Here is a 25,914-nt window from a genome sequence, read left to right on the forward strand (position 1 = left end):
ACCTGTTATTAATTAATATATTTTTTTGGACCTCATAAAATTTTGAAAAAATAAATCCTTTCAAATGGCATGTTACTCCACCTTGTTACTTACCACACCTAAGTCACACTGATTATTATCAACCATTGTGGATGCTCTAACACAATTCATAAAGATGAAAAGGGGATGTAATGATTGATGATGATGTTAATGATATATAAAGGTATTATGGATTATTTCTAAATGAAATAGTCTAGATATATAATGTGTTGTGTAATAGGTTTAGATATGTAAACGAACCTCCAATTTGGCCGAGTTTTGTAAATTTTTTTTGCGTGCCTTTATTTAAAGGTATTGTGGTCTAGACTTGTCCACGGATCTGGATATCCGCTCGGCCCGTATCCCCTATCTCGGGCTTGGACTTAAAAATTTAATCTTTAAGCCCAATCCGACCCAAGCCCACTAAAGTCCGTCTCTTTTTTAGACGCGCTTGAGATTTATAAAAATAGTACGGTCCGGTCCAATCTGGCCTGCCTATTAATATTAATTAATAAATATATATATTTGTATATTAATATTTATTTTTAAGTATAAATTTAATTTTTTATTATTAAAAACTAGACATATATATTTAGGTGGGCTGAGTTCGGGATTTGATTTTTTTGAACTTGAGTCCAGTCCGGTCTGAGCCCGCTTAAATAAACATCGGATTGGACTGGACTTGGATTGAGAATTTTTAGATAAAAGCCTGCTCGGTCTGATCCAACCCGGTCCATGAACATGTCTATTTGTGGTGTGTATTTGATATAATTTTGTTCCAATTAATATATATAATGGAAATACAAAAACAAAAATACGGGTTGGGCTTTGTGGCTATAAATGTATGTATAACCCAACCCATTAAGTATAACCTCTTTACACTAACCCTAAACCTCTCCTATAAAAACCCAATTTTACCCTCTTCTCACTTCTCTTCTTTTCTCTCGATTTTTTCTGCAGTTTATTTCCTTTTTTTCCTCGTTTTCTTTAAAAATTAATGTGATATCGGATCTATGAGCAGTGTGTTAGATCGAAAATTAGACGAACACCAAGCGAGATCCACCTCTAAACAAGTAAGATTTTGCTTGATTTTCTTTTTCACTTCTTAAAGTTTTTCTAGCTGTTTCAGTTATATATATATATATATATATATATATATATATATATATATATATATAATGTTGATTTCTCGGTGATGAAGAAAACAAAGATGACGAGTCCGATTAATCCATTCTTTAAATCGTGACGACAAATCGAGGCATTTGTCTGAGAGAAATCCTTTCATTGCTATTAATTTTTCTTATTTGTTTTTATTTATTTATTTATTTTTACAATGAATAATTGAGGGATCGAAAGAAGCAATACCACAAAAATCTGTATCAGATGAGATATTTTCTTCTCCGGCGGTTCATAGTTTTCACCGGTGCAGCAGCTTTAATTGCAATCCCTATAGCAACACTCTTGTTTTTTTTAATACTGAAGAGAAAAGAAGACAATTGTGTTGCTATAGGTATGCTATTTTAGCCGAAGATCAATTAGCACCTTATACTATAAAAATTAGTAATAAAGTCATTAAATTAAACAAAAATCACTAGTTAAATCCAATTTTACACTTAGAATTTAGTTTAATTTAAACAATCGGATAATCTACTATTAAGTATCAATCTTAATTGTAATTTGGTGTACATTTTCTTGTGCAATCTTAATTGTAATTTGATGTGTATTTTCTGGTGCACTTTTAGTTTCTATTTGCACTTTTCCAATTCCTTTTAACTCTATAAATTATTTTAAATTCCCACTTGCTATGGGAATAAACTGAAAATTATGTAACTATTTAAAAAATAATTAATGATTACTATTTAAACTATTTTATTTAAGTTACACTACATTCGAAGTGTAGAATTGGGTCAATTGGTGGTTTTTATTTAGTTTAAGGACCTCGTTAATGATTTTGGTAGTATAAAATTTTAATTGATTTTAGATCTTTAGTTTGAGGGTTCAAAGGAGTCTTATATTTTTTATTAAATAAAAGAGAACACTATATTGTTGTTTCTCATATATTTGCAAAACAAAAAAGAAAGACTAAAAAAAAATTAAAAAAGACATTTTAAAATTTTATTTAAAAAGTATCTTTTAATTTTATAATTAAAATAAAATTTATGATTTTTTTTAGGTTTGGATTGAGTGTAATAAAAATATTATAAATTAAAGGCTTAATGCATATTTACACCTTTAAAGTTAGTGTTGGCGACAAGTCTTATTTAGGAAGTAGAATTCATAACAAATTGAATGGAGAAAATATAATCTCTCATTGAAGAATAAAAGAAAATACATCTTGCCTATATAGGCTGAAAAGAAAAGCAAAAAACAACAAAAGATCATAACAAACAAGAAAGAGAAAAAAAGGAATTTGTGGCATGGTCTGCTGTGATGATGATTTTTCCTGCCACGTGTTGGATGATGTGATGAGTGGTGGTGATGGAAGGGATTTATACTGTAAATATTGTTACCTCCCTTCAAATTTGGCACGAAACAAATTGTGAAGACCAAGTTTGGAAATGAGATAAGTGAATTGTGGTGAATGTTGAGGTTTGGTGAAAAGATCTGCAATTTGCAAGGCAGTGGGTATAGGCATGAGCCTAATCAATCCAGAGATGACTTTCTCACGTATCACATGACAATCGATGTCAATGTGTTTAGTACATTTATGAAAAATCGGGTTTTAGGCTATATGGATGGCTGAAATATTGTCACAAAATAATAGTGATGCAGCTGAGGGAGGAAAAAGTAAGTCTTATAACAAGAAAACAAGCCAGTGTAGTTCACACGAAACTGATGCCATCGCTCTATATTCTGCCTCTGAGGATGATCTAGACAATGTACTTTGTTTCTTTGATCGCTAGGACACTAGAGAGTTTCCCATAAAAACTGCATAACCAGTTATTGATCGTCTGGTGTTGGGACATGTGGCCCAGTCTGAATCACAAAAGGCCTGGAGCTGAAGGGTGTTAAAAGTTGGAAGAAATACGCCAAGTCCTGGAGAGCCTTTTAAGTATCTAAGAACTCTATGAGCTCTGGAGAGATCATCTGTTGTGGGATTACCGAGGTGTTGAGAAAGGTTGTTTATGATGTAAGATATCTCTAGTCTTGTGTGTGTGACATATAGTAATTTCCCGATAAGTTATCTGTAGAAGGTAATATCAGTTAATGGGGTAACTGAGGGTGAAGGCTTAAGGTTTGGAATAGCAGGTGTAAGGGCAGGTTTGCATTGAAGGAAATCATGATCTTGGAGAAGTTCAAGGACATACTTCCTCTAGCACATATGTATGCCTTATTGGGATCTAGAAAACTCGAAACCGAGGAAATAACTTAAGGGCCCTAGATCCTTAATGTTGAATTGCTTATCCAAATAAGCTTTAACATTCTCAATGCTGAGCATGTGGTTCCCTGCTAACACCACATCATCCATATACATAAGAAGAATTGTGATATGATTACTTTGATTTTGAAACCAAAATGTTTGACAGAAGTTGTCAATTTTAAGTTCCATTGTCTGTCGGCTTGTTTCAAGACATAAAGTTATTTTCTTAATCTGCAAACATGATTTGGTACGCTTGAGGTGATTCCTGGTGGCAGTGACATGTATACCTCTTCCTCCAAGTCTCCATGAAGATAAGCATTGTTGATATCAAGCTGGTCAACATGCCATTCTTTGATTGCTCCAACAGTTAGTAAAATTCTAATTGTAGTGAATTTCGCAACTAGTGTGAAAGTATTTTTGAAATCGACGCCCTCCCTTTGAGTGAACCCTTTTGCCACCAAACGCGCTTTGAACCTGTCGATGCTTCCATCACTCTTGTATTTTATCCGGTAACCCCACCTACAACCAACAATTGTGCAACCTGGTGGTAATGAGATGATTTCCCAAGTATTATTAGCTTCTAAGGCCAAAATCTCCTTGTTCATGGCGTCTTGCCACTTGGGGTTGATGGAAGCTTCTGTAAAGTTTTTAGGTTCAATATTGCAAGAAATGTTGATGGAGAATATCCTCTTTGATTGAGATAAATTACAATAGGATAAATAATTTGGCAGTGAATGTGGTGTTTTGGGTATGGGTGGTATTGAGGTGCATGTCAGCAAAGAGATATGGTAATCTTGGAGATAATTGGGCTGAGTTTTGGTTCTAATAGATCTTCTAACTCTGATGATTCGTGAAACCAACTGAGCTGAATCATAAGCACGGGCCCATCCCAAACTTAAGCCCATGGTTCAAGATTAAATGGGCTCCTAATAAGGGAAAGGGCTAACCGCCCCGAAATCCCAACAAGGTACTAAACCACCCACTCAGAGAAACGGGACCACGTTTGTGACTACGTGGAGGACGTGGCACAGAAAGGGTAACCGCCCTCGGCGGTTACCTAGAAAGACTTATAAAAGAAATAAGAAAGCCAAGGGAGAGAGGTTCACATTTTTTTCCTCAATACGATTATCGATCTACTAAATTCCACACAAAACTGACTTGATCGTCGGAGAGTTTTCCCGGAGATCTTGTCTCCAGTTTTGTTTTGCAGGTAACTACGGCGAGGATCATCCAATCAAATCCGGCAAGTTATCATTGGTGCGGTGAAGGTGGATCTTTTTTACCAACATCTGGTTAAAGGTACACCAAGAACATGTCAGAGCCATCACGAACAACCGGAGTTACAACCAGATCAACTAGTACGAACTCAAGAGGTCCACGGACTGTGAGTTCGCAGCCTGCGAGTACACAGCCTGTGATACCCAGCTCGACGAATCCTTCAGGACAGTTGAGTCCATTATTGGAGGTCCAAGTGCAAACTGAGATGGAGATGTCGAATAGTGAGTTTGTGCAAATGGCAGGACAGGTCTTGGCTACGAATATGAGCCAAGCGGCTGGAGATCGAATGATTAGTTTATTAACTGCAATCGCAGATCACAATACCGCTGTAGCGGCTGCCCCACAAGAACCCGTTGTCATTTCGACACAACCCTCGACTATTCCTGCCGTATCTACGCTTCCGCAGTCATCTCAAGAGACGAATCGGGCGGGTCCGAGTAGTCGCATGACACCACGTAGCCATCCAGGCAACTACTCGCACCAAGATCCTAATATGACGGTCCATCCGACCTGGCAAACATCCCAACCGATGTCAGGAATGCAAGGAATTTTTCTGCTACAACGAACGGAGCCTTTTGTCCACAGACATTCAGAGTTGATGACATCTGGAGCGAATGTGTCTGGGCGGGAGCACACTTGGAATTTTGATCCTATGACTGGACAGCGGTTAGACCCACAGCGAGAACAAGTGTCGGCACAATATGGCAGGTGGATATCACCCAGAATTCACCAGCAGCGGATGGAAGAAGTTCGGCGGGAACCCAATACTGAATTGGAAGATCAACTGCGAAGCATGATGGAGCGAATGGGGTACACCCCTAGGGCGAGAGCAGTGGTGCAGAGTGATTCGCCTTTTGCCCCATCGTTGCGGGAATTTATTCCAGATCACAGAATAAAAGCGCCGGCGATACCTAAATACTATGGGGATCCAAATTCTGACCCTGAGGCGCATGTCAGGAACTATAGAGAGTTAATGGATGTTGCAGGAGCAAGTGAAAGCATAATTTGTCGATTGTTCTCGACCACTTTGGGCGGAGCAGCATCCGATTGGTTTCGGTCTCTACCTACTGAATCTATTCACAACTGGACTCAGTACAGTCGTGATTTTTGTGCAAAGTTCGTGGGCTGTAAAGCGGCAGATGTGACGGATAGGCAGCTGAAAGAGATCAAACAGAGAAATTATAATTCCCTAAGGGAATTTGTTGTAGCATTCAATGATATTCTGGTGCGGTTGCAGAACCCAGATATCGTGAGCATTCGCAACATAATGGCGGATGGAACCACGGATTGGAGCATGCGGGAGGAAATCATCCGCAACAAGCCACGCACAGTGGCCGAACTCATGAAGATAGCAAAGGAATTCATGGAAGTGGATGATGTTAACAGGGAACATAAAGCTCAGACCCGGCGAGAAAGAGATGCGGCTAGATCCACTTCGGACAATCGGTGCCATCAAAATCAAACCCAATGTAGGGGTAATTTTGTTCGGAAAGGTGATCGCTCCTCTCAAGGGGGGGATATCAAACACCATTGAACACGACTCGCCATGAGGTGTTACTTTGGATTGAAAAAAACCCCCTGAAGAAGGATGTGCAGTTTCCTGAGGCGAAAGGTCGAACCAGTTTGGGGCGATATCCTAACAAATACTGCAGGTTCCACAGATTGAACGGCCATGACACGAATGATTGCTACGAATTGAAGAGGGAGATTGAAAAGCTGATTGAGAGAGGAAAACTGAGTAAATTCGTTAGAAAAGAAACAATTGATGAAAAAGCAACACTCCCGCGTGAGATAGAAGCAAGGCCAGAAAAGAAGCAGAAAAAAGGAGTGATTAACGTAATATCAGGCGGGATCTATGAGCCTCCAACAAAAAAGGCTCGCCGTGAACAGCGAAAAAGCAACACGAGTAGGGGGGATGCCCTCAATTATTCATTTGCGCGAATCACGGAGCCGCATGCGGATGCGTTGGTGATTACGGTGGCCATTGAAGGATGGGACGTCAAGCGGGTCCTTATTGATACAGGCAGTTCTTGCAATGTTATTACTCGAACTGCATTCAACAAGTTGGGAATTAACGATGAGCGAGTAGAACATACGTTCATGGATGTAACTGGTTTTGGAGGTCAATCATCTCAAACAAGTGGACAGGTGGTATTGGAGACAAAAATGGGCGATAAGAATCTAAAATGGAGAGGTGATCTAGAATTCGCAATTGTTGATCTCCCATTGGCCTATAATATAATTCTGGGGCGTCCGTTCCTGTCGAAAACGGAGTCGCTCATTTCAATGAAGCATTTGACATTGCATTTGCCAACACACCAAGGGCGAGTCATTGTTGAGGGTGATCAACTTATATCTCAACAAGCTTATACATTGTCACTTGAAACAAAGCCAGAGGAAGAAGATAAAGTTGATGAGAAGTTGCCGGCTGAAGCGTTAGGACAAACAGAACTATTCGCCATTTCAAATGACAAGAAAGTAAGGATAGCGGCAGGACTTCCAGAGGAAACGAAGAAAGCCATTACCGAGGTGTTGATCCAATGCGAGTCGGCATTCGCCGCCCCAGATGAAGTGCTGAAAGGGATAAGTCCAGAAATAGCAACACATCGTTTGAATGTGGACAAAAGTGCAACCCCAGTGCGACAGAAAAAGAGAGGACATGCCCCAGAGCGGCAGAAGGCGATTGAAAAAGCAGTGGCGGATTTGCTAAAATCAGATGCAATTCGAGAGGTCACTTATCCGGAATGGCTAGCCAATGTGGTGCTAGTCAAAAAGCCGAATGGAACGTACAGAATGTGCGTAGACTTCAAGGATCTGAATAAAGCTTGTCCGAAGGATATGTATCCGCTACCTAACATTGACATATTGGTAGATGGGACTGCGGGATTTGAAGCTTTATCATTCACCGATGTGAAATCCAGTTACCACCAGATACCAATGGAGAAGGCGGACGAGATCAAGACGTCATTCATAACTCATCAGGCAACTTATTGCTTCAAGGTGATGCCCTTTGGACTGAAAAATGCGGGAGCAACATATCAACGGATGATGAACAAGATATTTTCAGACAAATCAGGCGAGAACTTCTCGATCTATGTAGACGACATGATCATTAAAAGCAAGAAGATGCAAGACCATCCGCAGGATATTAAAGAAATCCTGGAAGTGCTGATCAAATATGGCCTCAAATTGAACCCGGAGAAATGCACGTTTGGAGCGAGAGCAGGGAAGTTCCTGGGTTTCATTGTTAGTGGCAAAGGAGTTGAGGCGAATCCGGAGAAGGTTAAAGCAGTGATGGAGATGAAGACGCCAAGGAGCATAAGAGAAGTACAGAGACTCAATGGGCGGTTGGTGGCATTAGGGCGATTCATATCATGCTCAGCTAGGAGATGTCTACCTTTCTACAATGCCATCAAAAAATCTAAGTCCTTTGAATGGACATCAGATTGTCAAGAAGCATTCGAGGGGATAAAGCGATTACTATGTTATCCGCCCTTAATGAGCAGGCTAGAGGATGGAGAAGATTTATTTCTTTATGTATCCGTCACCAGCACGGCGATATGCACTGTAATGGTGCGGGAAGAAGAAGGGCAACAATATCCAGTGTACTACGTGAGTAAAGTCTTAAAGGATGCAGAACTTCGATATTCGAGGTTAGATAAAATGGCCCTCGCGGTGATAACCACGGCGGCTAGGTTGAAGCCATACTTCCAGGCGCATACTATCATTGTGAGAACTGGAATTCCAATGCGAAAGGTACTGCAGAAACCTGATGCATCCGGGCGATTGATGGAATGGTCAATTCGCTTGGGAGAGTTCGATATTCGTTACGAAGGAAGACCAGCTCTAAAAAGTCAAGTACTTGCCGATTTCGTGAATGAGTTCACGTGGGATGAAGACGAATGTCCAAAAGCACAAAAAGAAGAATGGAGTATGTTCACAGATGGGGCATTATCCACAGATGGAGCTGGACTGGGAGTCGTCATCAAAGGTCCGGATGTTATTCGCTTGTACTATGTGGCAAAGTTAACATTCAAAACGACCAACAATGCCGCGGAATATGAAGCAATGATATGCGGATTGAAGTTTCTTAATGAACTTATGCCAGAAAGAGTGGTAATCTACAGCGACTCTAAACTCATGATAAATCAGATCACAAAAAATTATCTGGTGAAACAGGAAGATCTGGTCAAATACCATCAGGTTGTCGGTAGATTGACGCATGAGTTAACACATAAAGGAATCGTCTGGGAGATGGTGCATGTTCCAAGAGGCCAGAACACAAAGGCTGATGAGTTGGCAAAAGCAGCGGCGAGTAGAGACCCATGGAGTCAAAAAGCATGTAATTTGGAAATAAGGTCGTCGCCAGCATTCGAAGCCGATCAGATTATGGTCATCGAAGAGCTAGAAGATGATGACGATTGGCGGATGCCCATCCGCCAATATCTGGAACATGGAGATTTGCCGGTTGATAAAAGTTTAGCCAGAAAGCTAATCGGGCAGTCAGCGAGATACTCAATTCGGGATGGGACTTTATACAGGAAGTCATATACATGTCCATGGTTAAAATGTATTAGCCGCAATGAAGGAGATTACGTGCTGAGAGAACTCCATGAAGGAATTTGTGGTGCGCATGAAGCATCCACGGCGTTGGCAAGAAAAGTCAAGTTGATGGGATATTATTGGCCGAAGGTGGTGGAAGATTCCCAGCAAATGGTAGCGGAATGTCACAGCTATCAAATCCATGCTAATGAAAAGCATGTCCCAGGAGCCGAACAAGTAACTATAATGACGGCGTGGCCATTCGCAACATGGGGGATTGATATAGTGGGGCCATTCCCAGAAACAACAAGGAAGAGGAAGTACTTGGTAGTCGCAGTTGACCACTTCAGCAAATGGGTAGAAGCAGAGCCAGTAACCGCTCAAACACCTGAGCGAATGATCGAGTTCTTACGAGAGAATATTATCATGCGGTTTGGAATCCCACAAACGCTTATAACCGACAACGGTACCCAGTTCAACTATGTCAAATTCAAAGCATATTGCGAAAGCATGGGGATCAAGAATCATTTTTCCTCCGTAAATCATCCCCAATTGAATGGTATGACAGAGGTTACCAACAGGGCCATGCTTCAGGGAATCAAGAAGCGACTAGGTGATAAGAAAACAGGTTGGGCGGATGAGATACCTCATATGTTATAGGCATATAGAACTTCTGTAAAGGCAGCAACAGGCGAAACACCTTTCTCGCTGGTTTATGGAGCCGAAGCAGTCCTACCTGTTGAAATCCATTCGCCTACAGATCGGGTAATTTATTACTGCGACACCCAAAATCCTATCAACATTAGAGATGCATTAGATTCTGTTGAAGAACGAAGAGAAAAAGCTTACATGCGAATGGCAGTATATCGCAATAGAATCAAGAAGTATCATGACAAAAGGGTGCGAAAGGTGATAATCAATGAGAGCGACTTGGTCTTGAAAAAAGCAGATAAAATACAGTCCAGAGAAGGCAAAGGCAAATTAGGCGTCAACTGGATCGGACCTTACAGGGTATCCAAGAAGTTGGGACCATCAACTTTTGAAATAGAAGAAATGAGCGGCAAAAAGGTCCCGCGCACCTGGAATCTAGAGAATCTACGCCTATATAAACAGGCCAAGTAGTTCAGGGAAATGACGAGTACTCTTTTTCCTTTTATGAGTTTTTTCCCACTGGGTTTTCTGATAAAAGGTTTTAATGAGGCTTGGATCCCACACAGTTTATGTATCCATGTAATGAAAAGTCTTTTTTCTTCAATAGCAAAATAAAGACATTACAACGGTTGCAATTATTCAATATGTTACAATTGAATGCGGGTCCTTTTGAAACTGCTAAACTTAAACACATAAATGTGTTGTCTACAACAGAAAGGCGGATGCATGATTACGCATCATTCGTAAAACCTTATGGTTAACCTTAAACACATAAATGTGTTGCCTACAAAAGAAAGGCGGATGCATGATTACGCATCATTCGCAAAACCTTATGGTTAACCTTATGATTATTTGAAAGAAAAATTATAAGGCATAAAATTAAGCGAATAAACGAGTACTCAAAAATTGCAAAAAGGGTCTGGCCACCCTAATAAAAACAAAACTAACTACGAAAAATTACAAGTATGAAGTCGGCAAAAGGCAAGGGTCGCATACGAAAATAACCGGCATTAAGGCAACGAAGAATAAAACAACGATTGCACATATATGAAAAGCGGCAGGTGAAGAAAGCAAAGTCGCTCGATTGATATATATACTGGCAGTTTGTTACATACAACAGTTCAGATATAAATAAAATTATACTACAGTTCCTTCTCCTTCGCCTCTATTGCCCCCTTCGCCTTCAGCGGCTCCTTCATCTTCTCCAGTAGGGTGATCTGTTTCAAGCGAATCCCCAACAATCATATCAGTAACCGCATCAGAGCGAGGTACCACTTGTTCAACGTGAGAAACATCTTATGGTGCCCCTCCTTCTACGTTCTGATTTGGGATCTCACAGCTAATTGGAGAGTCATGAAAACTCTGCCAATCTAGGAGAAGTACCTCATCCATATCAGCATCCTCGGCCTCCAACTTGTCCCATTTTTCAGCTAAATCCTTTTCAGGAATGGGAACCTTGGGGCGATTAAGTACACGATCTGGATGTCCATGCTCATAAGCCGCATGAATCCGCTCTCCATACCAATAGATGCGAGCACCATCTTCAGCTGTGATCTCCTCGGCCCTCCTCTTTTGCATCTCCAAAGCTTCCTTGGACGAATTCAGATCATCAATGGCCTTCTGAAGCTCATCGGACTTAGCCTGGAGGGATTTGAGAGCTTCCTCCTTCTCGCTGATGGCCTTCTGACAAGCACCTTCAAGGACTTTTACTTTGCCTTGGACATCATCAAAAAGCGACTTCTGAGTCGCCAATTCAGTGCCAAGGCTTTCCAGCTCTCTAGCTCGTTCAGCATCCCTGCAGAGGGCACCCTCCGCGAAATTGATAATCTGCATATAGGACAATACGTGAATAAAAAGAGCGAATGGAGACATGCATTTGAGGGATGGAACATGAGTAGAAAGCAATATACCTCTATAGCACGCTTCTCAATGCCCTCCACGGCAGTTGGAAGCGGCACCTGTTCGCGCACGCGAGAAGCAGAGGGGAGTCGCCCAAGGACATTGCATATGGAAGAAACAATGTCCTTACAGGAAAAGCTCACGGATTTACCAAAGGTCCTAGTCCACCACCCGCTAATGTCAGGAATTGGCTGCGAATACATAAAGAAAGGGATCAGGAGAACAACAAATAACTGATAAAGGAAAATAAACAACACAAAAAGAGTGAGTAAATCATGATACCTCGTGAAATGGAGTACTGCCCTTTTCTTTGGATGGGGTGGATATGGGTGTACCACCAACAGTCAAGGATACGGAGGTATTTTTCTTCCTGGGGCGAGAAGACTCCGTATCCGCATTACTCTTCTGCTTCCTATTTAAGAGAAGGTCCTCAGAAGCAGAAGCAGGGCCTTGTGAAACGGAAGCAATTGTGGGGGAAGCCGCCTCAACAGAAGGAGTCGCCCCCACAGGAGAATTCGCCCCTGCAACAGAGGTTGTTCCCGCCAATCGCCTCTTCCTCCTCGCCAAGGCTTTCGCTTCCCGATCTGCAGCGAGTTGGGATAAAGGGTCACCCCTGCAAAGGGTTAAGAAAAATCATCAACTAGGAAATAAGCTAATAGTACCTTGTACGAAAACGCGATAAGGGATATAAACGACGCGATCTTCCTCGCGGTAGGCAATCGCTACTCGGCTCCTTAGCATATGGAATGCCTGATCATATGTCCATACAAAAGGAGGAGTACTCTTCAAGAATTTTACAATAGCGGATTCTTCCTTGCTTGGATAACCAAAGTTCAAACTCTTTACATTAGGTCGGCCCCAGCAACGAAGAAAGTTCGGATTCCCTTCGTGGAACTTGATGAAGAAATAAGACCTGTCCCACTCGCGGATTTTGTTCGACTTCTCATCAAAGCCGTAGTAACCGCTCTGTCGGATGAAAGTAAAATACTCCCCCGAACTTTTGAAATGATGAAGCTTGGAGAAAATCTTGAGCGAGAAGAGAACCTCCAGACAATCCGCCAAAAACTTGTCCAGAGTCAAGTCGGCCCATCCATTGGGATGCAGTTGCCCGGGTGCGATTCCATAACCTCCAAGGATGGAAGCAATCTCATCTGCCAGCGGATACGTGAAACCGCAGATAATTTGAGCGACAAAAATGGTAAAATACCCCTTCGGGAAGTCGCCGGGTCCTCTATTTTCCCCGGGAATGCTTGTTTCCAGGCCTTGAAGCCAAGGATACTGCTCCCGCAAGTCGCCAATCGTCTCGCGGCAAACTAGGCTTCCCGACCTATCCTTCTTCGATAATAAACGGGGAGTGGGGACAGGTGGTGGAATCAACTTCTTGGGGTCGAAACCTAGGCCCTCATCAGTCGTATTCGCCAGATGGAGAAAATCGGCAAGATGAGAATCGGACCTAGGAGAGCTAGTTGAAGCTTCATCAACCATCTCATCAACCTCGTGAGACACCTCGCGATCGTAATTTTCGTCGAAGGGTGCGAAATCAAGTTCAGGGTTCGACATATCGGTGAAGGAAACGAACAGAAATAAAAGAAAAAATGGTTGAACGAGTTACGAGTTACAGAAAGGGAAACTTACATGTGAGAAAGAATGCAGAGAAGAACGAACGCAAAAGGGTTGATGCCGGAGAGGAAATGACAGAAAACGAACGAACTACTTTCGAATTTTGAATACCCAGATGAAGATGGAGAGTTGTCTAAGACATATGAAAAGAGCCTAAAGGGCTCTTGCTAAACTAGAGGGGAGGCATGTGATGATTCGTGAAACCAACTGAGCTGAATCATAAGCACGGGCCCATCCCAAACTTAAGCCCATGGTTCAAGATTAAATGGGCTCCTAATAAGGGAAAGGGCTAACAGCCCCGAAATTCCAACAAGGTACTAAACCACCCACTCAGAGAAACGGGACCACGTTTGTGACTACGTGGAGGACGTGGCACAGAAAGGGTAACCGCCCTCGGCGGTTACCTAGAAAGACTTATAAAAGAAATAAGAAAGCCAAGGGAGAGAGGTTCACATTTTTTTCCTCAATACGATTATCGATCTACTAAATTCCACACAAAACTGACTTGATCGTCGGAGAGTTTTCCCGGAGATCCTGTCTCCGGTTTTGTTTTGGAGGTAACTACGATGAGGATCATCCAATCAAATCCGGCAAGTTATCAAACTCGAATGATGTCAATCTGGTCAACTCCTCCATTTGCGTCTGCACCAACATTTCCATAATCAACATTTGAATCTGGTACCTCTACATGATCATTTGTTGTTGCTTCTGCAGCTTCATCTTCTTCATGTGTGATGAAGGTGTGTAAAGTATCTAATTCTCCTTCACTGCAATCAGACGTATTAGGCAAAGGAGAGATGTTTGCATTGTGAAAAGGAAAAAAGGTCCTCATAAAATTTCACATTCCAAGATACAAACACAGTGTGAGTTGCTAAATTGAGCAATTTATACCCTTTTACTCCTGGCATGAAACCAAGGTGAACACATTTGAGAGCCCTGTTTGATAGCTTGGTTTTATTTCGATCTATAATTGATGCATAAGATAAGCATACAAAAACTCTCAAATCTTCAATGTTTGATTGTTTCCTGTGCAACATATAGTAAGGAGTATGATTACCCACCACAGTTGATGGTAACTTTTTAATTAGATAGACTGCATGGTTTACTGCAAAAGGCCATAAATCCTTAGGCACTGAACTCTGAATCAATAAAGCTTTAGTGATATTCATAATGTCCCGATGCTTCTTCTCCACTATGACATTCTGCTATTGAGTTTCAGGACACGATCTTTGGTGGATCATACCAAATTTGTTTTAAAATTATGGCATATGGAATTCTAGGCCATTGTCCGACCTTACAACTTTCACTTGCTTATTGAATTGGGTACATGTATAAGCACAGAAGTTCTGAAGCAAGGCTCTGGCCTCTCCTTTAGTTTTCATTAAGGAACCCCATTTATATCTGCTATAATTGTCAACTATAGTGAGGAAGAAATGTTGATCAGTAGTTACTATGATGCAAACTCTGTTTGTAGCTACAAGTTTGCTAGTTGATATGAGGTTGTAGTTAAACTTTGGTACATAAAGCACTTTTTCCAGGATAAGATTTGGCTTTAAAATGACTGTACCAACATAAGAAACCATGACTGAATTCCCATTTGGTAATTGTACCCTACAACCTTCAATTGGCTTATAGGACTCAAAAAAACTTGAGATCACAAGTTATATGGTCAATAGCCCCTCTGTCCACAATCCATGTATTTGCCGTAGAGAAATTAAAGGAAGTGCTTAGAATAATACCAGAATAATCATGGCTAGTGCTGACATTCGCACTACTTATGTGAGTGCTACCCTTGTTGTTGTTGCCTGAACTTGAAGGAATCAAGCTCATTAGCTGATGATACTGATCTTTCGTAAGGACATACTGCTGCGGATCCAAGTTTGTTGCTGTTGAAAATCTGTTATTATCCTCAAGATTATTGTCAACCTCTTCAAAATTGTTAGAACCAATAACCTTATTTGCCCTAATGTTGGATTTGTTGTTATTTTTGAATCTGCCTGGATGGTTTGGGGGATAACCATGTTTTTTGTAACAAATCTCTTTTGTATGACCTGGTGTGTCACAATAGGTGCAATGGGGCCTGTTTTTCTTGTGAAACTTCATGGGAACATATTTTTTGGTATTTTGGTTTCTATTTTGGAAGTTGTTTTGGAAATTAACAGATCCAGCAAAAGGTAGAGCATCTAGAGTGTTTAAAGGCTTGAATGAGGGATTGGATTGAATTAATTGTCTCTCGTGTTGGACAGATAAGGCAAAAACACGATTCAATGAGGGTAAGGGTTCAATCAACAAAATCTGTGAGCACACAGTATTATATTCATCACTAAATCTTTGGAGAAAAGTGATTACTTGATCTTCCTCAAATTGAATTCGTATTGTTTTTATAGCACCACAGCTACATGATGGATTGCAGTCGCACTTTGGTAATGGTCGCAGATTCAGCAGCTCATCATGTAATATCTTCAGCTTCGTAAAGTATTCAATTATTCCAAGCTCCCCTTGTTTGAAGTTATGGATCTCCTTCCTCAGTTCTGAGATTCGAAGTGAGTCCCCTTTAGAAAATCGATCATGGAGATCTGACCAGATATCGCAAGCCTTATCGATATAAACTACACTCTGAGCTATTCGATGCAATACAGCACGAAAGATCCATGAAACCACCATAATGTTGCATCTCTACCAGTTATTGAAGCTTGCATCCTCCAATCCGGGCATCTTGATGCTGCCGTCGACAAAACCATACTTATTTTTGGACATTAGGGCAATTTTCACCGATCTAGACCATTGGTAATAGTTTGGTCCAGTGAGAATATCAGAAATAAGAGAAAGGGATGGGTTTTCATTTGCAGCCAAGAAGAAAGGGCTACTGTGAAGATTAGCCATGAAAGAGAAATTTTGGAGAAAGAGCACTTAACAGAGAAGCAAATCTTGCTCTGATACCATTATAACAAATTGAATGGAGAAAATATAATCTCTCATTGAAGATTAAAAGAAAATACATATTGTCTATATATGCTGAAAAGAAAAGCAGAAAACAACAAAAGACCATAACAAACAGGAAAGAGAAAAAAAGGAATTTGTGGGAGGGTCTGGTGTGCGCACAAATACTGATGATGATTTCCCCCGCCACGTGTTGGATGATGAAGATGATGTGATGAGTGGTGGTGATGGAAGGGTTTCATACTGTAAATTACGTATAAGAATGTAAGGACCTTCTCTTTCTCCTTCTCCACCACGACAACAAGCAGCTCCTTCTTCTCTTCTACCACCACCACTTGCTTTTTCTTTTTGTGGATCACCACCAGTAGCTTCTCTTTCTCCACAACAACACCAAGTAGCTCCTTCTTCTCTTCCACCACCACCACCCCTGTCGCCGCCGCCACCACCACCACCTTCTTCTTCTCCTTCAATGCCAGCATTAGTTTCTTCTACTACTACTAGACTAACACCATCACCACAAGTAGCTTCTTCTCCTTGTGAATCACCACCAGTAGCTTCTCCTTCTCCACAACAACAGCAAGTAACTCCTTCTTCTCTTCCACCACCACCACCACCACCTTCTTCTTTTTCTCCTCCAATGCCATCATTAGTGTCTTCTTCTACTACTACACCAACACCATCACCACAAAGTAGCTTCTTCTTCTTGTCCACCACCACCACCTTCTTCTTCTCCTTCAAGTAGCTTTAAAGTTAGTGTTGGCGGCAAAGTATTATTTAGGAAGTAGAATTCCCATTGTGTATGTATTCTAACATAGGAAGTCTTGTAGAAGAAGGATTGTATACTTATTATATTGTGTAAGATTAAGACTCTTTGTACGATAAATATTGATGCTTATGTGAATAAGAGAGACAACAAAATTACCGAGAATAAATTACCATGGTATCAGAGCCTTGATCCAAACTCTAGAAAAAATACAAACACTCAACGAGAGTTCGGTGAGTGTCGATTTAAATCCACAACATTTTCTGTTTACTTTTTGGTGACATGGCTGATAGTGAAAAGGAGAAAACCAATGGCGGTGGCGGAGGAAAGAAGATGGATATATTCTTCTTGGGTTCAAACGACAATCCTGGAAACGTGATAACACCGGTCCACTTGAAGGGAGATAATTATGACGAATGGGCGCAGGCGATACAAACATCGTTGAAAGCGAAGAATGTTTTTGGCTTTGTAGAGAAAACAATCCCTAAGCCGACCGAAGCGGACAATTTGGAAGATTGGTACGCGGTACAATCTATGCTCGTGTCGTGGCTCCTTAACATGATAGACCCGAAGGTTCGTTCAACTCTCTCGTATTACAGTGAAGTACAAACCTTATAGGAGCATCTTAAGAATCGATTATGTGTGGTGAATAGAACAAAAATTTGCCAATTAAAATCCTCTTTGGGAGAGTGTAGACCAGGGAAGAATGGAGATGTTGCTATGTATTTTGGGAGATTTTCCAAAATTTGGGATGATTTGGTGGCCTATGTGAAAGTGTCAGTGTGTAAGTGCGATGGATGTACGTGCGATATAAGCAATCAAGTGGCAAATATGAGGGAAGAAGATATGCAACACTTCTTTTTGCTTGGTATTGACTCAACTTTGTATAGTACGGTTCGATCTAATTTGTTATCGATGGATCCAATCCCAGGAATTGATAAAGCTTATGCACGTGTGATCTAGGAGGAAGGACTGATCAAAGGCGAAGCCTCTATCAATAAAGATGAACATGAGAATGTTATGGCTTTTAAGCTGCAATATGACGCTAGATGAAAAACTAAATTCACTGACAACTCAAACAAATTTTGTCATCATTGTAATCGTGAAGCATGCTGAGAGTGGTTGTTTTCAATTAATTGGTTTCCCATAATGGTGGGAAGAACGACTAAGGGACGGACGTGGTCCGGGTCGTAGCGGCTTTAATGGACGTAGAGGAGGCAACCGAGGTGGAAGTTCGACGATTCATGGAAGAGGCAGATGAAGTGGGCAGGTCCGTGCACATAAGGCGACGACTGCAAATGTCACTCCAAACCAGAATGGTGCACTGCAAGGAGGTTCAAAGGCAGCGGGTCTTGCCGGCATTACTCCCGTACAATGGCAACAACTTTTGGAAGTGCTTAATGCTTCTAAGTGTTTGGACTGTTTGAATGGTAAGACTAATGAGTTTGAGTGGATTATTGATACAAGGGCAATGCACCATGTGACGGGAAATTTTGATTCCTTGATGAACGTGGAGAAAATAAATAAATCACCGATCAATTTCCCAGATGGTAAATCCACACACAGGAAGGGATGGTGACATTACCTGGAGGATTATGCTTGAATAATGTTCTTTTTGTGCCTAAATTGAATTGTAGTTTAATTTTTGTGCATCAATTGGTAAAGGAATCTTAGAGTATATTACAATTAATTAGTGACTTGTGTGTTATACAAGACCGCATGACGAGGAAGGTGATTGGAATCGATGAACAAAGGGGTGGACTCTATTTTTTCTATGGGATGCCTAAAGTGAAGATTTTGACTGTCAATTGAGAGGATTCGATTGAACTGTGGTACAAAAGGCTAGGACATCCGTAGGAAGAGGTAGTGAAATTGGTACCTAGAGTGAGAGGTGCGAGTAGGATGTTAAATAAAGCATGTGATGTGTTTTGATATGAAACAACCTAAGAGTAGTTTTTCTGTTAGCGATAATAAAGCTAGTGACATTTTTGAATTGATATATTGTGATTTATGGGGTCCATATCGAACTCGATCTTCTTGTGGAGCCTCATCCTTTTTTTACTATAGTGGATGATTTCTCTAGAGCTGTCTGGGTTTACTTATTATCAAATAAAGCTGAAGTTGGCAATTGTTTTTTTGAATTTTGCTACTTTGATTGATCGTCAATTCAGAAAGAAAATACGTAAGGTGCACTGTGATAATGGCACTGAATTAATTGCTTGAATGATTATTTTCTTACGAATGGCATTGTGTTTGAAACTTCTTATATGGGAACACCGCAACAGAATAGGAGAGTGGAGAGGAAACATCGCCATATATTAAATGTGGCTCGTGCCTTGCGATTTGAAGGTAACTTGCTGAAATCCTTTTGGGGTGAATGTGTATTGGCAGCTTGTCATTTAATTAATCATACTCCGTCTTTTCTGTTAAATAAAAAGACCCAGTATAGAATGGTATTTGGGAAGCAAGCTATTGCGCGTATTCGGTTGCTTGTGTTATGCATAGCTATACAGAAAAAAGTCCCATCCCCAGTTCATCACTTTCATCATCTTCCTCAGGTACTCCTTATCCTATAACTCACTTTGTTAACTGTGAATTTTTTTTCGACAAACATAGAAAGTTCCTTACAGCTATAAATATAGGCACTACAACTAAATTTTTTAAGGAGGCCATGAAGAGTGAGGATTGGCGGAAAGCAATGACGAATGAGATTGTGCCCTTGAAGAACAAGGAACTTGGGAACTTGTGATGTTACCTCTTGGAAAAAAAGGCACTTAGAAGCACCTGGGTATATACAGAAAAATCTGATGAGCATGGAAACTTACATCGATATAAGGCGTGATTAGTATGCTTCGGAGATCATCAAGTAGAGGGGATAGACTATAATGATATGTTTGCTCCTGTGATGAAAATGGTCACCATTCGGACATTTTTTTTCAATTGCGCCAGTTAAGAATTGGGAGGTGCACCAAATGGATGTGCACAATGCTTTTCTACATAGTGATCTTGAGGAGGAGGTGTATATGAAAGTTCCCCTGGATTCGGTGATCAACAAGCAAATAAGGTATGCCAATTGAAGAAGTTGCTTTATGGCTTGCGACAAGCCCCACGGTGTTGGTTCGAGAAACTTGTGACGGCGCTAAAAAACTATGGTAAACGAAAGGGAGGATTCAAATAAATGTTTTGATGTATGTAGATAACATGATTATTTTTGGGAATGATTTCGTGGCTTTGAAACTTTTTAAAACTTATTTGGCTTAGTGTTTTCGTATGAAAGACTTGGGAGTGTTGAAGTATTTCTTAGGTTTAGAAGTTGCCCGCAGTACAGATCATATCTGAAGCTGGATTACTTGGTGCAAAACCAGCGGAGTTCCCAATGGAACAGAACCATCGATTGGCTTTGGCGAAAGGTCGATTGTTGGATGACGTCGAACCATATCGTCGACTGGTTGGCAGATTGATTTATTTGTCCCTGACTAGACCTGATTTGGCACACTCCGTTCACATCCTTTCTCAGTTTATGGAACGACCATAAGAAGAGCATTGAGAGGCAGCGTTACGGGTCGTGCACTATCTGAAGAAACACCCTGGCCAAGGTATATTTCTTCGGGTGGATAGTGAGCTTTAGTTTAGAGGGGTGGTGTGATTCGGATTGGGCCAGTTGTCCGCTTGCTCATCGTTCATTATCGGGTTGGTTGATATTGCTTGGATACTCTTCGATCTCATAGAAGACTAAGAAGTAACATACGGTTTCAAGGTCGTCAGCCAAAGCAGAGTACTATGACATGGCGACAGTTACATGTGAATTGAAGTGCCTCAAACAACTGTTAGGCGAACTAGGGGTGCGGCACAAGAAAATGATAAGATTGTTTTGTGATAGTCAATCTGCATTGTACATAGCCCAAAATCCAGATTTTCATGAACGGACAAAGCACATTGAGGCAGATTGTCATTTTATTCGGGATGTCATTCATGACGGTCTTATCTCTCCCTCATATGTACCGACGAAACACCAATTGGCGGACATTCTCACTAAAGCTTTGGGCAAGTCCCATTTCGAGCTTTTGATGCACAAGTTGGGCATTTGTGATTTGCATGCTCCAACTTGAGGGGGGATGTCGCGACAAAGTATTATTTAGGAAGTAGAATTCCTATTGTGTATGTATCCTAATATAGGAAGTCTTGTAGAAGAATGAAGGATTGTATACTCCTATGTTGTGTAGGATTATGACTCTTTGAAACCTATAAATATATTGGTGCTTATGTGAACAAGAGAGACAGCAAAATTACCAAGAACAAATTATCAGTTAGCAAGTTTTGTCTATCGACACTCTGAACTTTTAAAATTAAAATAGCATATCACATCTATAATTGGCTTTAAAAGGTGTTTATAGAGAGATAAAGAGAAGAAAGATAGTAAGTTTGATTTTTTATTTTTGTTTTGGAGTTTGTTTTTTATAATTAGATAATAAAAGTTTTTATTTATAAAATCAATAAATATAAAGATAAAAGTAATTCTTTGTCATGTGAGTTGCTTTTAAGGATTTTTTTTTTTTTTTTTTTGTCAATTCATTGATTCATTGATATATGTAAATTTTTGTGGAAATAAAAATAAAAGGATTGAGTGTAATTTTGGAAAAAGATAATCATTTATATTGCATTCTTTTCAAATTCGGGTTTATGAAAAAATAGATAAAAATTATTTGCATCTATCATTACTTATATTTTTTTAATTACATTTCAAAACAAATAATGTTACTGAATACTTGCCTTTTTTAAAATAGTGAATTGCTCAATACCGTTCCTAAATTACTGTTATCGTCTTCATTTGGACTTTTTTGCCCTTCTTATAATTTTGATGAAATAACTAAAAATTCTTTCTCTAAAATCACAAACTCGAACAATAATAATTGAAATTATAAAAATAATTGATATGCGACAATTCGAATCTCAAAAATTGATGTTTATGAGTCCGAAACAATAAAATTTAGGCAAAAAGCATATTTAAGCCCCTGAACTTTATCTGTTTTAAGGATCAAGCCCCTGATCAATTATTTTTTCACAGTGAGCCCCTGAACATTGATTTTGTTATGGTTTAGGCCCTTATTTAACTTTTCTGTCGAGTTTGGACTGCATACATCGTTAGGGCGATTCGGCTTGTTGACATGGACAAATAAAAAAAAGATTTCTTTGACTAGGAGAGATAAAAATTAAAAATTAAAATGAAATTATAGAAACTAATTTTCAGTATATTCTTCCAAACTCGATTTTCTTCTCTTCCATTTTGTGATTTTCAACATTAGAATTGCCAAATCGATCTTCTCATCTCCTAAACTCGAAAAAAAAAGTTAAATGAGGGCCTAAACCATAACAAAATCAATGTTCAGGGGCTCAATGTGGAAAAATAATTGATCAAGGGCTTGATCCTTAAAACAGATAAAGTTCAGGACTTAAATATGCTTTTTGCCTAAAATTTACATTTTTTTTTCCAAAAAATCATGAAGCATATTTTTTGTGACGATTAGCATTTTTCGTCACAAAAAAATTAGAAGAATTTTGTATTTTCCGTCGCTAAAGGTATACAGGCCCAATTTTGGTCTAGGTGGGTGCTAGATCCGCCCAACCAATGGGCAGGGCAGATCCAGCACCCGTCCAGCCAATGGGCTGAGCGGATCCAGCATCCGCCCAGCCAATGTGAATTAATACAAAGGTAACAAAGTTTTTGAGTTAAAATTAATTGTTTTTTTTATTGTTATGTTTTAACCTTGAAAAACATGTATTGTGGAATAGAGGAAGTATGGGTCCTCTAAACAATATGATTAATTTTTGTATAATGTGGTTACTTTTTTTAATTTTTGTAGGTCAAATACATCACTAGCTCCCTGAACTTTTCCATAAAAGTAAATTGGCTCCTAGAACTTTCAACTTACTAATAAGCTTCGACCATAATTCAATTCATTAATATATCCATTACCATCCCTTAAAACCGCTCCTTATTCAGACCTTCTACCTAAAGCCGGCTATGCCGAACCTCATGGTACACAATTGTCGTGTTCATGGACTCTAAACTTCAATTATCCTCTATGCAATTTCCATTAAATTGCACTAAATCCAAGATGAAACTTCGCTCGGCAGAGGGTCACAGTCAATAGTCAAGCCGTGCGCATTGTGCCAACGCGTACATGGAAAAAAACGATGAAGACTCACTCAAGCATTATGTCAAACACTAAGTGCCCAATATTCTTCAGCCGTTTTAATCACTAAAACAATAAACTCTCAATTTCTCTCATTAATTTCATTTATGAATCTTACCTCTACCTGAATCTCCGGCCATGGCTAAAGCATCACCTGATCAGGCCAAGCCTTTTGCTCCATCTTCAACCTTCCCACGTCGAAGCGATGATGAAGAAGCCTTAACCACCACCAGTACGAAATTCCGCCAGAGAAAATGCATCAAAATCTGCGGCTGCATCACCGCCTTCTTGTTAATCCTCGCCGTCGCAATTCTAATCCTCTCTTTCACAGTCTTTCACGTCAAACAACCGGAGATCAAGATGAACAGAATAATCATATCGCCATTTTACATCGGATCTCAATTCACTACAAATCTGACGTTTGTAGCTGATGTTTCGGTTAAAAATCCTAATATTGCCTCCTTCAAATTCGACAACGGAACAACCACTGTTTTCCACGACGGGGAGGTGATTGGGGAGGGGATATCGCCGGCCGGCGTGGCGAAGGCAAGGAAAACGATTGAGTTGGATGTGACAGTGTTTGTGAATCCGGAGAAATTAATGGAAATTCCGGATTTGATGGATGGAATGAAGTCAGATTCGGTGAGTATGAACAGCAGCACTGTAATTGGAGGAACGGTGAAGATTTTGATGATTAAGAAATACATAAAAGTTCAAGTAAATTGCAGTATTGATGTCATATATGATTTCCGGGGCCAAGAAATTCAAGAAAATTGCATATCACATTTTATTTGAGTTTTCAATGGAGCTTTCATATATATTCTTCATTTTTGTAGCAAAACTTTGCTTTTATTTTTTAATTTCGTTTCTTCTTTTTCCATTATAAATGGATTATGGTTCTTGTATTAAGAATAATAATTGTAGAATCGAATCATTTATAAATCTGAAATGGATCAAAGATTTTAATCTTTCTGAGTTCATCTAAATGTAAAATGTTACCAGAGGATGATTGTCGATTATAAGGTTAATGTTAAAGAGAGAACACCAAAAGTTGACATGACAATTATTGTATTCGTGTCGTGTCATTTCGGTTTTGTGTTAAAAAGAGTAAATTCAAATCCAATCTAAAAACTTTTGTGCCACAATCGTGTTAATCTGTTTGGATTAGTATCGATTTTGTGTCGTGTTTTCGGGTTACATGTAATTTTGTATATATAATTAATGATAACTTGTAAAAATATAAGAAGATATGATACTATTTTTAAATATTTTATGCTATTTTTTAGATTAGTATATTAACACTAACTATTGAAAAGTTCGATAATATCATGTTAGAGGGTCATGTAATGTGCTTATAACAATTTAGAAAGTTCGAATCAATATTTACAAGTAATACTTATAATTTTATTATATTTATTAATAAAGTGACATAAAAAACACGAGAGAATATAACAATAATTTTTAATATTCTTGTCTTTTTCGGGTTCACATGTCAACCCTAACCCAATCTAAAAATTTATGTGTCCAAAATGACACATTACCTACTAAGCTAAACATAAACACTAAAATTACATGTCGATTTCGTATCGTATAATCAGACCGTGTGTACTTTTGTCACCTCTAACCAAAAGCTTCGAGCTATTTAATTCGAATTCTTGAGTATTAATATATGCAAATAAAAATTTCAATTAGTAGATGTTTCAACTAAATAGTGTCTAACCAGCCTTAAATTAATAACCAATAAGTAATTTAATAAATTATAATGATGTTTTTTTTATGAAATATTATAGGGTAAATAATTTATGAGTCCTCATCTTTTTATTTAATACATTGTTTAGTCTTCATATTTTAAAAAACACGTTATAAGATCCTTATATTTTGTCAATATTAACTATTTGGTCATTCAGTCTATTTTTTTTTAGATTTTTAACCGAATATTTTTAGCTTCAAGGACAGTTATAGGAGATAAAAAAAAAATAATCATGTTACTTTGTTATTTTCTGTATGTCTGTTTATACAAAATATAACGGTTAAATCTTAAAAAAGACTGAAGAATCAAAGAGTTAATATTGACAAAAAAGATATTAATCTTTTAATATGTTTTTCAAAATAGATGGACTAAACAGTGTGTTAGGTAAAAAAAATGAGACTAATTTATTGCTATTTACCACCATCAAATTAATAGTTACCGCTTCCTATTATAACAATGTTAAAAGGAGAATAATATAATTTCTTCAAATAGTTCTAGTTGTTATTCTAACTTAGTCATTGTATATTATGGCCAAACAAAAACATAGTACAAAACAAATAGTTAATTAATACACAGGAATTTAATATTTTATACAGTACTATTTGATCTTTAATTAATTCGATACATTTTAGGATTTTGTTGTATTGCAAAGTCAATAATTTGACTGCCTGCTTTTGTTAATACAGCCAAATAATAGAAATCAAAATAATAGAAATTAAAAGAGAGAAAGTAAAAGGTTTGATTGAATGGTTAAAAATTCTAAGATGTTTAAATTAGATTTTGCTTAGTGTTCATAAAAAAAAAAAAAAAAATAATTAAAAGATGATCTATTTAAAGGGTGCTTGATGAGTCTCCAACCGAAAAATCGGACAAATTATATATAAATAAGGTTATAAAA

At 39.0% G+C, this 25,914-nt stretch overlaps 2 protein-coding genes and 1 non-coding gene across 3 annotated transcripts; 2 read left to right on the forward strand and 1 right to left on the reverse strand.

Annotated features, from left to right (window-relative positions):
• The first annotated feature begins 1,205 nt into the window (after window positions 1-1,205).
• Window positions 1,206-1,293, forward strand: LOC136216298 (small nucleolar RNA SNOR75). Its single transcript, XR_010683289.1, has one exon. It is a non-coding gene; the product is annotated as a small nucleolar RNA SNOR75 (small nucleolar RNA).
• Window positions 1,294-11,146: 9,853 nt separating this feature from the next.
• Window positions 11,147-13,309, reverse strand: LOC136219333 (uncharacterized). Its single transcript, XM_066006710.1, has 4 exons — window positions 12,957-13,309; window positions 12,032-12,362; window positions 11,761-11,940; window positions 11,147-11,677 (listed from the first exon to the last, which is right to left on the reverse strand). Exons 1-4 carry the CDS (start codon window positions 13,307-13,309, stop codon window positions 11,147-11,149), a joined length of 1,395 nt encoding a protein of 464 aa, XP_065862782.1.
• Window positions 13,310-23,265: 9,956 nt separating this feature from the next.
• LOC136214701 (uncharacterized) lies at window positions 23,266-24,244 on the forward strand. Its single transcript, XM_066002888.1, has one exon. It carries the CDS (start codon window positions 23,405-23,407, stop codon window positions 24,059-24,061), a length of 657 nt encoding a protein of 218 aa, XP_065858960.1. The 5' UTR covers window positions 23,266-23,404; the 3' UTR covers window positions 24,062-24,244.
• Window positions 24,245-25,914: the final 1,670 nt, after the last annotated feature.

The sequence above is a fragment of the Euphorbia lathyris genome, chromosome 1, assembly GCF_963576675.1.
Source record: "Euphorbia lathyris chromosome 1, ddEupLath1.1, whole genome shotgun sequence".
Lineage (NCBI taxonomy): Eukaryota > Viridiplantae > Streptophyta > Magnoliopsida > Malpighiales > Euphorbiaceae > Euphorbia > Euphorbia lathyris.

Excerpts from the sequence above, each read along its gene's own strand:
- LOC136219333 (XM_066006710.1), bottom strand. The coding sequence starts at position 13,309 with ATGTCGAACCCTGAACTTGATTTCGCACCCTTCGACGAAAATTACGAT. Across the intron at positions 12,363-12,956 it reads CCCGGCGACTTCCCGAAGGG|GGGTGACCCTTTATCCCAAC; the intron begins GTATTTTACCAT and ends AACCCTTTGCAG. Across the intron at positions 11,678-11,760 it reads TTGAGAAGCGTGCTATAGAG|ATTATCAATTTCGCGGAGGG; the intron begins GTATATTGCTTT and ends TCCTATATGCAG.
- LOC136214701 (XM_066002888.1), top strand. The coding sequence starts at position 23,405 with ATGGCTAAAGCATCACCTGATCAGGCCAAGCCTTTTGCTCCATCTTCA.